Source organism: Mirounga angustirostris, unplaced genomic scaffold (assembly GCF_029215605.1).
Source record: "Mirounga angustirostris isolate CCGP_5_RB_7025 unplaced genomic scaffold, mMirAng1.0.hap1 SCAF_5, whole genome shotgun sequence".
Classification (NCBI taxonomy): Eukaryota; Metazoa; Chordata; class Mammalia; order Carnivora; family Phocidae; genus Mirounga; species Mirounga angustirostris.
In genome coordinates this window covers 72,528,101-72,542,514 of record NW_026991713.1, presented here as the reverse complement: position 1 = coordinate 72,542,514, position 14,414 = coordinate 72,528,101, and the positions used below count along the sequence as shown (strand labels likewise).

The 14,414-nt window shown below is 41.3% G+C and overlaps 1 protein-coding gene across 7 annotated transcripts in view; it reads right to left on the bottom strand.

Moving 5' to 3' along the window:
* The window catches only part of KIF21A (kinesin family member 21A), a 150,299-nt gene extending 147,113 nt beyond the window's left edge, over positions 1 to 3,186 (bottom strand). For 4 of the 7 annotated variants that reach the window (XM_045873629.3, XM_054507103.2, XM_064591396.1 and 1 more), the window contains exon 1: positions 2,744 to 3,186. In XM_045873629.3, the coding sequence (XP_045729585.1) occupies positions 2,744 to 2,787 (44 nt within the window). In that variant the 5' untranslated portion in view covers positions 2,788 to 3,186. The remainder of the gene's footprint in view (positions 1 to 2,743) is intronic. The other 3 variants (XM_054507102.2, XM_064591399.1, XM_064591398.1) reach the window with 1 other exon arrangement.
* Positions 3,187 to 14,414: the final 11,228 nt, after the last annotated feature.

Below are 14,414 nucleotides of genomic sequence, written 5' to 3'. Positions count from 1 at the left end.
GTAAAGTCAATCCCCTATGCCTATTATTACATTATTCACTGAAGAGGAAAAGCAGGTCAAATGACTCTGTTGATTTGTTTCAATGTGTTGATTTACTTATCCTGCTGATGAAGCCTGTCACAAACTAGAGTAGGATTGGAGGACACTGTAATGATTAAAGAGAATCTGAGGAAATACTTAACTAAGTTCAGGTCCTCTTTCTGAGTTTTATCTTTTCTAGCGATATCAAGGTATACATAACTTGTCAAAGCCACTCATTTGTAACTGAACTAGTGTAGGAACCAGGAAAAAGCAATGACCTTAAGCTAAATAAAGCTTTGTGAAGTATGTTCTTGCCTTTCACCTGTGTAGGTTTAATGGCTAAGAATTTGTCTGGGTTGGAACACTGGTTCCATCACTATCTACTAGTTTAACTTTAAGCAGATTATTTAATCTTTCAGTGTCTCATCTGTAAAATGGTCATAATAACAGAACCTAAATCAAAGAGTGTTATGAGGGATAAATGAGATTTTACATGATATAAAACATCTTAACAGCACTGACCCTAGAACATGACATGTATCCAACGATGACTGCTCAGAATCAGAATAATCAGAGATGAGGATATACGTTCAACAAATATTTATCGTAAATGAAAATATATGTCTCCAAGCACTTTATAAATACCAAAGTGCCACAAAAACAGAAGCTATTATTAGCCTATGTAAAATAAGTTTAGAGAGTGGATCTATTCAGTGTATTTAATGGAAAAAAGAAAAAGGGACCTTTACAGTGCAGCTTACCAAATTCTGTTAATGTTTTTATAAACCTTTCCCAAACAAACAGACCCACACTTATGACTTAAAAAGTGTAAACATAATCAAATACAAATCATTTATAAATATATTTTATTAATAAATCAAATAGAAATTATTTATCTGTCAATATCACTTTAGGGTCATCCATGACTCTGCTCACCTTCAGTGCAAGCAGTTATCAGACTTAATAACAGGAAATAAACTGCCCTATGATATTCTAGAGAATTCACAGATAAAAACCTTAAATCTTTAAAAATGATTTCTCTCACAGCCTAATTTTCAGTTTTCATTACTATTTTATGCTCCTTCTTCACCTTCTTTGACTGGATCTGCTAACAAAACTACCTCTTACTGGGTTTCTGCCATGGTACAGTCATTAAAGAGTATTCAAAGGTCAAAAGAGAGGTAGTAGCAGTATTTAGGAGAAACAAACTAACCCAACAATTGGACAAGTAGCCCCCCAAAACCAAAAATTTAACCAAATTAAAACTTCAAAAGCTTTATAACAGGTGATTCTAAAGTCATAAAACTGTCACCTCCACAGGTGATCATTTCCTGATCCGTTAAAAAAAAAAAAATTTAAAATTCATGTTATTCTGGGGCTCCTGGCTGGCTCAGTCAGAAGAGCATGGGGGGGGCGGGGAGGTCGCGAGTTGGAGCCCAGTGTTGGTTGTAGACATCACTTAAATAAATAAACTTTAAAAAAAAATAAAATAAAATTCATGTTATTCTTTAAATTGATTAAAGATACAAAGTGTATAAAACTGCCATTTCTATGCCTAATCAAGATTCCCCACTAAAATAATAATGCTGACACGACAGGATTTTTAAAATGCCTTTCCAGAAAGGCTACATGAGTGGAGGATTTTTTTTCCAATAATTTCACATTTCTCCAAAGACACTGTTTTCATAATCCTTAAAGTATAAAGAGAAGCGGATTCACAGTAGACCATCAGAGAGCTGTGAAAGCAACGCACTTATTCTATCATGAATGCTTCATTAATATTTCAGTGATGATGTTGCAATTTTCCATAAGCAACTGTCAGAGCTTTGCTTCTTGATATGTATCAAAACAGTCTAAGTTACATTCAATACTCGTGTACCTGACGTTGACCAAAATACAATTTCGATGTATCCGGTATTTCAAAATTCACACCCAGGCATGTAAAATTTTATATTGTATCCACCCTGCCTAACCACAGAATGTTTCACCCAGTCACCCATTCAACCCTTCCACTTGCTGCAGAGTTTCTTCCTTCTGCAGACTCATCACCCGGGAATATAATTCTCAAGGAGAATTCCCATTCCAATGCCTAAGAGGCAGATGTGTCTCCTACACCCAGACGCTTGTGCTCCGTTTGTCTCTGTGATGCTTCACGAGACTTGCACGGGCACAGGCATCTAGAAGCCTGCGTTTGGAAGCGCTGTCAGTCTGATGCTTTGTCTCCTGCCTCAGAAGGCCTGAGTCGCACGGACACATATGACAGACACCCTCTCAATAATAAAAAGACCACCACAGCCCAGCACGGAGTCAGCTCCTCCGGGCAAAGCCAGCCAGGCCATCGCCCAAGGCGGCCCCACCTGAGGCGATTGCTCCTCGCTGGCGAGACCAGGCGGGGGCGGGCGCCGACGGCTTCCACCCGCCGAGGAGTCTGGGCGCCCCGGAGACCCGGCGTCGCGCAGCCGCCCGCTACCTGCAAACGCCACCCGGCTGCGGGCGGCAGGGTCTCCCCGGCAGCATCCGGCCGCGCGCGCCAGCCGGCGGGGATCCGCAGCCTCAGTTTACCCAGCCGCCAGCCTCCCGCCCGACCGCCCCCTCAGAGCTCAGCACTACAGCAGCCGCTGCTCCCGCCCGGAGCGCGTCCTCTCCGCGCCCTCAGCCCGCCGCCAGCCCGCAGCCCGGCCGCCGTCGCCGTCGCCGCCGCCGCCGCCGAGTCTGTCCTCACCTGACAGCCACCCGCACCGAGCTCTCGTCCGGGGCACCCAACATGCTGGCGGCTGGCGACAGCAGGGCCCCTGGGCCTCTGCACTGCAGAGCTGAGGCACCGCCGGAGGCGCGGCGTTCGGGCGCAGCAGACTGGAGCGGCAGGGGGCGGCCGGCTCACCTCCGCCGCGCTCCAGCCATGTTGGGCGACTGAATGGAAAGGTGGCGGCGGCGCTGAGGCAGGAGGAGGAGGTATTCCCGACTGGCGGACGCCCGCCCCTTCTCCCCCGCTCACCCCCCAGGATCGGGGGCGGGGACGAGGCGCGCTTGAATGGCAAGCGCGGCGGCGGCGGAGCCAGCAGGCCGCCCGCGGCTTCCTGACGGCCGGTAAGTGCGCCCTGCCCCCTCCGCTGGGGACGCGGCCTGCCGGCGGCCGGGCTGAAAACTGCACGCCCGCCCGGGCGCTCAGGGCTGCCGGCCCCGCACTGCGTCAGCAGCGGCCGCACAGCCCGGCCCCAGCTCGCCCTCCCCCGGCCTGCGCCCCGCCCTGCCCTCGGCGGGCACTGCCTGGCGCTGCTGGGCAGAGAGGCGCGAGGGGGAGGGATGCCGGCCGCGGGCTGCCCACGCCCGAGGGCGGCGAGCCCGTGCGCCCTTCCAGGTTCTTCTGTGAGAACGCAGCGGCGGGTGCTCGCCCAGCTGCCTGCGTCCTTTCTAAAATCGGAGCTTGGTTCGCGAGCGCAGCGCCAGGACTCAGTCAGCTGCCGCTCTGGTTCGGCTTTGTTTCCGCCCTTGGGCTTATTGTCCTCTCTCCTGCTTGGACTTTGACCCCCTTCCCCAGCCCCCTGCTGATCGCGCTCCCTCCCAGGAGTCAGTCAGTCGTGCTAAACCGGCTCCCTGGTTTGGCCACTGTCTGGGCAGCTGGGCTGTTCTGCAGTCCATCGCCCGTTTACCAGCCCACGTTGAATATGGAAACGATTTACTCCGAGACTCCTGAATGCGTTTCTGTTAAGTCATTTGTACACTGGTAAATGAACAGCACCCTGGTACTGCCAAGTGTTCCCAGAACTGAGTATCCACCAAGACCTGCTCTGTAGTAAATCCTCCCAAACTGATTTTTTTTCCTGCCTGGCCTTCAAAAGACACCTCCCAATCCCGGGATTCTATCAACATTGAACCATTGTGGGTTTTGCTTGTGACTATTGTGCTTCCACATGCCTCTAGATAGCTCTGTGGCAACAGCCTTTATTAGCTTCGCCACAGAGTATCTTTTGTGGATTGCCCCATACATTCCTCTAAATAAACATGTGGGTTCATACAAAACAGTATAATAGATTAAATGGCACCATGCAAATAAAGACACAGCCCCAAGTACTGACATCCTGAATTTGCACACCTAAGCATTCTAAATAGCAGAGATCCAGCAGCGTGGGTCGGAGGAGGTGGCACACTCTGGGACGAACAAGAAGTGTTCAATGATCTTAAATGAAGGCCTGGTGTGATATATAATTACATTAGTTTTAAAGATATTTTGTCCCTGAACCCCATACCCCTGAGTCTTAACAGACATGTGGCTAGGAGATAAGGAGAGCTGAGAGGGTGAGTATCCTCCTGTAGACCAAATTAGTGAAAAATCTGTCCTCTGGCTGCCCTCTAGAGAGCCTGCCCTCCCCTCAGTATTTATCTAGTAACAAATCAGCACCATTTCCTCCAGCCTTGGCAGTCCCTATCTGGGTGGCTCTGGAATGGGCCTCCTTCCTTCTTGGATTGATAAAAGCTGCAAGGAAGGCAAGTAAAGCCAAGCAAATTTATCAAGAAAACTAAAGAGAAATATATATAACTTAAGACCATTTTTAAACAAAAATCTTATTTAAAATAGCACCAGTACATATATGTCTCAGTAAGAGATGTCACAAACACAGATGCTACTGGGCAACAGCCAGGCAGGTAACTTAAGTGAGTCTGAGCAGGCAGAGTGCGGAAAGGTAAAATAGAGAACACGGAGCCCCTTACAAAGGCAGTGGCCATCCTCAGCCTTGGCTCGCTGGAATGCAGACCCATTGCTGCCAAGCTTTTTGTTTGTATGTTTGTTATTTCTCAAGAGATAGAGAAAAATCAGATCTTTATGTGAAAAACTCCTTAGTTCACAGCATCAACAACTAATTCAACACCACATTTACATAGCATGCAAACCAATCAAAGTGTATATACACCCAGCTTCAGTTCCAAGCCTTTAGGTTGGAAGTTCTGACCAAAATATTAGCACCAATAATAGCTGTGGCTTTGTACATGGTTTCAGGGGAAAGTAGTATAAAAATTCAGATTTCCGGGTGCCTGGGTGGCTCAGTCGTTAAGCGTCCGCCTTCGGCTCAGGTCATGATCCCAGGGTCCTGGGATCAAGCCCCGCGTCGGGCTCCCCACTCCGCGGGAAGCCTGCTTCTCGCTCTCCCACTCCCCCTGCTTGTGTTCCTGTTCTCGCTGTCTCTCTCTGTCATATAAATAAATAAAATCTTTAAAAAAAAAAAAATTCAGATTTCCTTTGATGACTAAGTAATTTTCTGCCAAGTTTCAAAATTTGTAAATTAATTAATCTATTTTGCATTTACTTCAGATTCTTTTTAGCTGCTATAACCCCTTTCCTTGTAGCTCACCTAATTAATTAAGTTGAGGAAAACTCCAAGGGAAGAGCTTTTTACCACAAGAGTAGTTTAAATCCTACTCCAATTATTCATTCAACAAATATTTAATAAATGACTGCTATATGCCAGCAATGCTGGACACTAGTGATACGGAGAGAATTAAGACTGTCAGTGTCTACAAGGAGCTTACAGTATAGTTCAAGATGACAAATTTGGAAATCCATTAGTGCAATAATAGAAATTGTAACAAGAGTATGATGAATTCTATCTGGAAGAGTGAGGAATTCTTCAGGTATAGACCAGACCACTCAAGATGATCTCCTTGAGTCCATGCTTGCCTCCACACTGCAGAAAGTGATCTTTTAAAACCTAAGTCATTTATATCATTACCCTGACTGAAACCTTCCAATAACTACCTAACAGATATAGAGTAAATTCTCCTAGATATTAGGACACTTCACATTCTTGCTTCTCCAGATTCTAACCTTATCTTTTTTTTTTAATTCAGTGGTTGTTGTTTTTTGTTTGTTTTGTTTTTTAAGTAATCTCTATGCCCAACATGGGGCTCTGAACTCACAAACCCTGAGATCAAGAGTTTCATGCTCTACTGACTGAGCCTGCTAGACAGGCACTCCTAACCTTATCTTTTGCTACTCACAGTCTTAACCACTACTTTTTGGTGATACTGGTCTTCATTCTATTTCTTCAACACATAAAAGTTCTTTCCTACCTTAGGGACTTTGTACTAGCTGTTCCCTCTACCTGGAATGCTCTTTCCCCAGATTTTACCATGGTAGGCTCCTTGTGGGCTTTAAGGTGTCAACTTAAATTCCTCTCCTCTCCTCAGAGAGACCTCTCCTTATCATTCAGTCTGAGGTAGGACTCCCGCAGGGGCCAGCTACATGATTTGCATGTCCTGTGCAAAATGAAAATGCAAGGAGGGTGTCTTGTTAGGAAAGCAATATAAAAAAGAAAAAGAAAAGCTATATAAAAATCCTGTTAAAGATGCTAAAATATAAGCTTTTCAGATTCTGAACTCTCTCACTCAACCTGTCATGGTGTTTTTAATTTGCTATTTAATGTTATTTTCCATAAAGAAAAATTAAAATTTTTAATTATTAGCATTAATTTTACCATTCATCTTTAAATTGTGCAATGCCGGTTTTAAGTATGAATAGAAGAGCAATTAACTCGTTTGTGGAATTATCAAAATGATACAATTCCTACTATGTAGTACATATATGCATGTGATTTCATTCTTAACTGTAAAAAAACTGCACAAAACTAACTCAACTTTTTTTTTATTTCACTTCTTGATTCATCTACATACTACTAACACTTTCTACCTTTGGCTTACAGATGAGTAAGGAAGAACCGAAAGGAAGAGGAACGACCTTTGCCTGTCTTTGCCTTTCCTTTTACATCATCATTAGTGGTTAGCTACAGGGAAGTGATGACTAAGAAAGGGTAAGATAGAGTTCTTTGGTAGTGTTTTCTTAGAATGCCATTGCTTTCTTTTTTTATTTGAAGCAAGTTCTGGTTTGAGGGAAGCATAGCCTCTCCGGTGTCAGCACCCCTGCTTGGTCACACACAACACATTTACATCATACTCCCACTGGCTTTGAATCTCACGGACCTCCCACACATTGTGGGTCAACCAGAGAAGTCCATGTTCACAGGGCATCACAAAAGCTATATGACAATGGTGTGACAAAGAATGGAGGACATGGAGATTGCCCTATGTCCTCTACTTACCCACATGTACCAGTGTTTTATCAGACCTCCCTCACAAAACACAAATCCAAAGATAAAATTATTAAGCATTTCAAGACAGTGAGTGTAGAGCATTAACTAAGAGCAGGGCCCCTCTAAGTCCAGGACCCTGTGTGACTGCACTAACCTTTCACCCATGGCCAGCACCGTGAACCCCCACTTATTCACTATCACAGCACTATTTTATTTCTTCATAGCCCTTTTCACTAAGTGATATTTTCTTGTTAATATTTTGTTATTATTGTCTGCCTCCCTCCATTTGAATGTGAGCTTCAAATATGAGCAGAGATCTTTTTTTTTTTCATTAATGTATTTGTAGCTCCTAGTACAGTGTCTGACACATAATATAGATCATTAAAGATAAGTCAAAAGACTAAGTGACTTTGGGCAAGATATGGGACCTTTCTAAGTCTCAGCTTTTTTTTTTTTTTAATATTTTATTTATTTATTTGAGAGAGAGAGAGAATGAGAGAGAGCACATGAGAGGGGGGAGGGTCAGAGGGAGAAGCAGACTCCCTGCTGAGCAGGGAGTCCGATGCGGGACTCGATCCCAGGACTCCAGGATCATGACCTGAGCCGAAGGCAGTCGCTTAACCAACTGAGCCACCCAGGCGCCCTAAGTCTCAGCTTCTTATATATAAGTATTTTTCACCTTATAGAGTTGTTTTGGAAACTGAAAAGACTCTGCTTATCATTTGTTAATGCCAGCACTAATTCAATAAGTACCCCATAAAGCTAGCTAATTTTTTTGTAAATATCTCCATAATACAAAGTGTTTTAAAAAGCAGATACACACTGTACCTCTGAAACAAATAATACGTTATATGTTAAAAAAAAAAAAAGAAGAAGAAGAAGAAGATAGCAGGAAGGGAAAAATGAAGGAGGGGAATCAGAGGGGGAGACGAACCATGAGAGACTATGGACTCTGAGAAACAAACTGAAGGTTCTAGAGGGAAGGGGGTGGGGGGATGGGTTAGCCCGGTGATGGGTATTAAGGAGGGCACGTTCTGCATGGAGCACTGGGTGTTATACACAAACAATGAATCATGGAACACTACATCAAAAACTAATGATGTAATGTATGGTGATTAACATAACATAATTTAAAAAAAATTAAAATATATATATATTAAAAAATTAAAAATAAATAAATAAATAAAAAGCAGATACGGGTGCTACAGCTGCACCTGTCTAAGGTATACTTGGAAGAAAGATCGATTCTAGCACACCCTAAACAGGCAGCCAAAAAGAAGCTACAACATGCATTAGGACAACTATCTCACCAGTTTTTTTCCCCTCGAGGCCCTCTACCCAGTGTTTTTCTGGCTTCCACATTCTAATCAGTCATTAAAAGTTATTTGCCTCTTCCTTTTTGCTGCTAGCAGAAGAGATTAAAAGAAAAAGTTCTGATTACAACTTCATGTGCAAACAACCAGCTTTGGAAAAGCGTGCCTAGACAGCCACCTCCTCAGAAATCCTGTTTTTTTAAAAAAAAGTCTCTAGGAAACTAACCCTTAATACCACCATCAGAAATATCAATTTTCTTTCCGTGATTCTTTTTGTTTTATACATTTTCCTCATTAATAACAATGGAAAGCATTTATAGGACTCTTCTACCATGCCAGTGTAATGTGTGAAATGACTATCATGCATTATTTCACATAATTCTCTCATCTCTAGAAGCTGGGTGCAATTACTACTTCCATATAACATATGAGGAAACAGAAGCCTTCCCAACAATATCTGTCTGTCAAAATTTTATCTTTATTTCAGGTCTCACTCAGAAATCACCCTTTCTTCAACCTATTCCTGATTCGCTCTGCCTCTGGACCAGATGTATGAATTTTTTTCTTCTTTCAAATCTTCATCACATTTCATTAATGTCTTTGTTATTATTATAGTGATCACTTTTTAACTCCTCAACTAGACTGTAAATTATTGAAGGGTAGATTCTGTGGAAAATTCAAGAGTGCAGCCAGCACTTATTTGTTGAACAAATAAGTGATTCCCAGAAGAAGGTCATGCTATGCTTTGATTTCAACACAGAACAAGTTTTCATTGTAGATAGTCTGCTGCCTACCAGTTATATTTCTCAAAGAGACTATTTCCACACCTTAGTATCTATTGAAGGTGGCATTCAAACTATCAGGAAGGAAACCAGAGCACCTGAGATTCTGTAAACCAACAAAGGTAAGCTAGGCTCCTATAATTTTGGAGATGGAGAATATTTTACAATTCTAGTCCACCCCTTTCATTTTACAGACAGGTAAATAGTTCATGAGAGAATTGATCACCACCACCAGCTCCTGCCCCCTGCCTCTACTCTCTTTCTCCCCACCTCCACCCACCCACCCTGCCCCAATACACAGGCATACTACCCAGTTGGCAGAGCTCAGTTAAAATCTATGTATTTCCACCTCCTGTTCTGGGTTCTTTGTTCTTTTCTGTTAATTTCACTATACATTTTATTCTTTAGGCTTAGAAAATCTCAGCCTACATTAAAAGTATTTGCATATGAAGAATATATACTGTAAACTAACACAAGGTGAGCTTAAATACTTAGAGTAGTAGTTTACCTTATGATAAAAGCAGTTTGTTAACATTTTGTAAATTTATTTTTTAATGACTCGTAACATTACTAGAAAAATCAAACTTTTAACTAAATACCCATTTTCTTCACATTTTTCTCATTTATGTTTATTTTGAATATTGGTGTGAGTCATTTCTGGGTGGAAAGTAGGGTTTGAGGGATTTTTTTCATTTCCTTCTTTTGTATCTTTTTATATTGCTTGAAATTCTTAAATGACATCAATCGCTTTTATAAAAATAATGAAATTATTCTTCTAAGGAAAAATAATGGCAAGTATCTAAACTTCTTCATTAAAAATAAACAATTAGATAAAAGTTAAATTTCAGGGATGCCTGGGTGGCTCATGTTAGTTGGGCATCTGCCTCCGGCTCGGGTCGTGGTCTCAGGGTCCTGGAGTCCCACGAGCCTGCTTCTCCCTCTTCCTCTGCCTGCCTCTCCCCCTGCTTGTGCTCTGTATCTGTCTGTCTCTCTCTCTGATAAATAAATAAATAAAATCTTTTTTTTTTTTTTAGGTTAAATTTCAGTGTCACACTTAAAATTATACTTTTGAAATCTAAAATTGAATTTAAGGGCTTGGACTTGGATTCCAAATCTAAGGGGAATTCACAGATTAAAAATTTCTCTCCAGTGCTTTGGACTTTTGTTGAGTTTGCAACTTATGCATATTGCACACAGCTTGATTACCCCAAAGTACTGGCCCAGTTAATTGCATTCAAATGCAAATTACAGCTATTAAGTCATGCTGGTCTTGAGCCAAAGTTTTGAGCCAAGTTTGTTAAGAGGAGTGCATTTTTTTTCTTAACTGTGCAGGACTGAACTTGATAAGCCTTTTGGGATAGTCATTCATTCTTTGTGTTTTTTTATTTTGGAATATTATAGAACTGAATCACTGAAAGATAATTTTATTAGTTATTTTTAATTGAGAACATTTCACCATTTACTGCCCCTCCTCTTATTTATTCATCAATAATACCACTCTTTTTTTCATATCTCTTAACTGAATTTCATTTTTATTTTATTTTATTTTATTTTATTTTATTTTATTTTATTTTATTTATTTATTTGAGAGAGAGAACATGAGCAGGGGTTTGGGGGAGGTGGCAGAGGGAGAGGGAGAAGCAGACTCCCCATGGAGCAGAGAGCCCGACTCAGGCCTGGATCCCAGCACCCTGGGATCATGACCTGAGCTGAAGGCAGATGCTTAACCAACTGAGCCACCCAAGTGCCCTGTTAACTGAATTTCCTGCCTTCATATTCTCTCTTCTCACCATTTTCTTTTCTTCTTACTTCCACATGGATATTTTTCAAATTCTCATGGCTCTGTATACCCTGAAACCAAAAGATTAATGAAGCTCTAGATTTTTCATTCTTATTCTATTTTAGAAAACCTATAGCAAAATATGAAGTTGAAGTTAATTATAGTCTATAACTATATGATAAATATTTCACCAACTTCTGCAATGAGCATGTGCTTAGATTTATCTTCCCTCAAAACAACAGCACAATAACCACATTAAAGAGGAGAATACAAAGCCTTTATATTCTAGATCTCTCGATTTTCCTTATACAGATATCCATTTGGTAGAATCAGTGCTTTTTAAATGAAAACATACAGGTTGTTTTTGTAAGATGCTTTACCTAGATCAGTATATAACTTGGCTCTCATTTCCTTGATCTGATCTAGAACAGTGATTTCACAGTAGACCACCAAGAAAGGCCCCCCAGACAAAAGGAATTGGTTACATTTGTATTTGTTTTATGACCCCAAGCTACTCTTCCAGTTTTTGTAGAAGTCCAACGGGAAATAGTAAAATAGTTATTAGGAACTATTTCTGATAGGAAAATAGTTTTTAAACTCACTTTTTAGAATCTTGAAAGCAGAGGTTTTTAGATTGAAAAAATAAAATATAGGAAACCATTTAAACTTTGTGAGTAAGAGAGTGATAAGACAAAGGCAATATTTAAAAATATGTAAAGTAAAATAACATTTTAAAAAGAATTGAGTCCAGGGTACCTGGGTGGCTCAGTCGTTAAGCGTCTGCCTTTGGCTCAGGTCATGGTCCCAGGGTCCTGGGATTGAGCCCCGCATCCGGCTCCCTGCTCCGCGGGGAGCCTGCTTCTCCCTCTCCCACTCCCCCTGCTCCTGTTCCCTCTCTCACTGTCTCTCTCTCTCTCTGTCAAAATAAATAAATAAAATATATATATAAAAAAAAGAACTGAGTCTGGTTCAGATCTCTGAGATGAACTTGAGAGACTCAGTGGGGCACACATGTCATACTAATTTAGTTATAACATGGTAAGGGCCTAAACAACACATCTTGATAGATCATGGTGAAAATGAAGAAGTAGGACTTATAAATGAAAGACATTCTTAAGGAGAATTAACAGGATTTAGCATTATGGGATAAGAATGATAGGGGATTAAGATATTAAACTTCCTGTCATTGAAAACATTCAGGCATAGCTAAAAAACCACTTGATGATACCATCAAAAAGATGCAGGCATCAACTGGAGAGAGCACAGGGAAATATGATCTAAAAGGTCTTGGAGGCTCTCTCTCTTTCTCTCTCTCTGACAAATAAATAAAACCTTTTTTAAAAATTTTTAAAAAGGGACTCTTGGGTGGCTCAGTCAGTTAAGGTCTGCCTTCAGCTCAGGTCATGATCCCAGGGTCCTGGGGTCAAGTCCTGCATCAGGCTCCTTGATCAGTGGGGAGCCTGCCTCTCCCTCTGCCTGCTGCTCCCCCTGCTTGTGCCCTCTCTCTCTCTCTGACAAATAAATGAATAAGGTGTTTAAAAAATAAAAATAAAATAAAAGGTCCTGAAGGGTCCCTCCAATCAGAAATTATGAATTTATAAAGTGGTTTTCAAAAATATCTCTAAATCCAGCAAGTGAAAGATTTTGGGTAGAATTTCTTAAGGTACTTTCATCACCTTATCTCCATTCTACCCCTTGTTTATTTGAAAAAAATTCTACCCAATCTTGAAAGTGTTCTTAGACTTTTTTTTCTTTTTTAACATTTTATTTCTAAATAATCTCTACACCCAATGTGGGGCTCGAACTCACAATCCCGAGATCAAGAGTCACATGCTCTACCGATTGAGCCAGCCAGGTGCCCCTACACTCTTCTTTATGCCCTCACACTTAGATTAGACCACGGCCCCTTTGATACATTCGCATTATACATAGGCATTATTAAGGTTATTAATTTACTTTGAATTTATGTTTTTAAAGATGTCTTTCCCACTAGATTGTAAGCTTTTATAAAGTAGATACCGGGGCGCCTGGGTGGCTCAGTCACTTAAGCATCTGCCATCGGCTCAGGTCATGATCCCAGGGTCCTGGGATCAAGCCCTATGTCAGGCTCCCTGCTCAGCAGGGAGTCTGCTTCTCCCTCTCCCTCTGCCCCTGCCCCCAGCTCCTGTTCTCTCCCTCTCTCGTCTCTCTCCCCCTCTCTCAAATAAATAAAATCTTTTTTTAAAAAAGTAGTTACTGTATCTTATAATATTTTTGCATCGCCAAACAATGCATATCATTTGATAGTCTGATAACCAAAAATCTCTCTGCTGGCAACATTGGCCTTGAATTCCAAATAGCAATTAAGAGTTAACTGTGCTGTTTTTTTCCTGAGATACTCTCTATTTCTAGGCCACTAATTCAGATGGCTGTATTTTAGATTTCTTTACAGGCCTTCACTTCCTCATCTCTAAATCTTGAAACTCCTAAGTAATGGTGCCAGGTCCCCTTTCCTTGCCTTTTTATACTTTCTCCCTGGCTTAAATTCAATCTAGATGGCACTTACTACTCATTCATGCAACCATTTATTCAACAACTATGTGCAAACACTATTTTAGGCATTGGAATATAGCAGAAAACAAAATAGGCAAAAACTTTTGCCCTCCTAGAGCTTACATTTTTTAGGAGAGAGAAAGATAAACAATATAAGTAAAATGTAATGCATGCTTGATGATGATTAATGCTATAGAAAAAAAAAGGAATATACACAATGCTTGGAAGGTAGGAATGTTTCGTATTTTAAAGAAAACAATCAGAAAAAGTCTTAGTGAATAGGCATCCCTGAGAAGGACCTGAAAGAAGTGAAGGAATGAGCCATGGGGAAACTGGAAGAAAAGCATCCCTAGCAGAGGGAAGAGCAAATGCAAAAACCTTCAGATCCAAATATGCTTGACCCTGTTTAAGGAACAACAAAGTGGGTAATATGACTGGAGCAAAATAAACCAGGAAGAAAACAGTGAGAGATGATGTTAGAGAGGTCAAAGGGAGGGGTGGGTAGTACAAAGAAAAGGCCAGAAGATTATCAGATTATCATACAGGGTAGACCTTCTAAACTATAAAATTGGGGAGTGGGATATGATGCCATTGGGTCCTATTGAGCTAAGTAGTGACAGCTAACTATGTTTTAATGGGATCACTCTGACCACTGGGTTGGAAATAAACTTAGGGAAGCTAGAGATGGAATGAGAGAGATGGTTAGATGGCTATTGCCATAATCTAGGCAGGAGATGATCTGACTTGGACCAGGCTCAGCAATAAAGGTAGTGAGAAGTGGTCAAGTTCTGAAAACGCACACACACACACAATTTATATCTAATTATTTTTTATTTTGAAATAATTTTAGACTTCCAAAAAGTAGCAAAAATAGGATAAAGAGCTCCCATGTGCTCAACTCTCC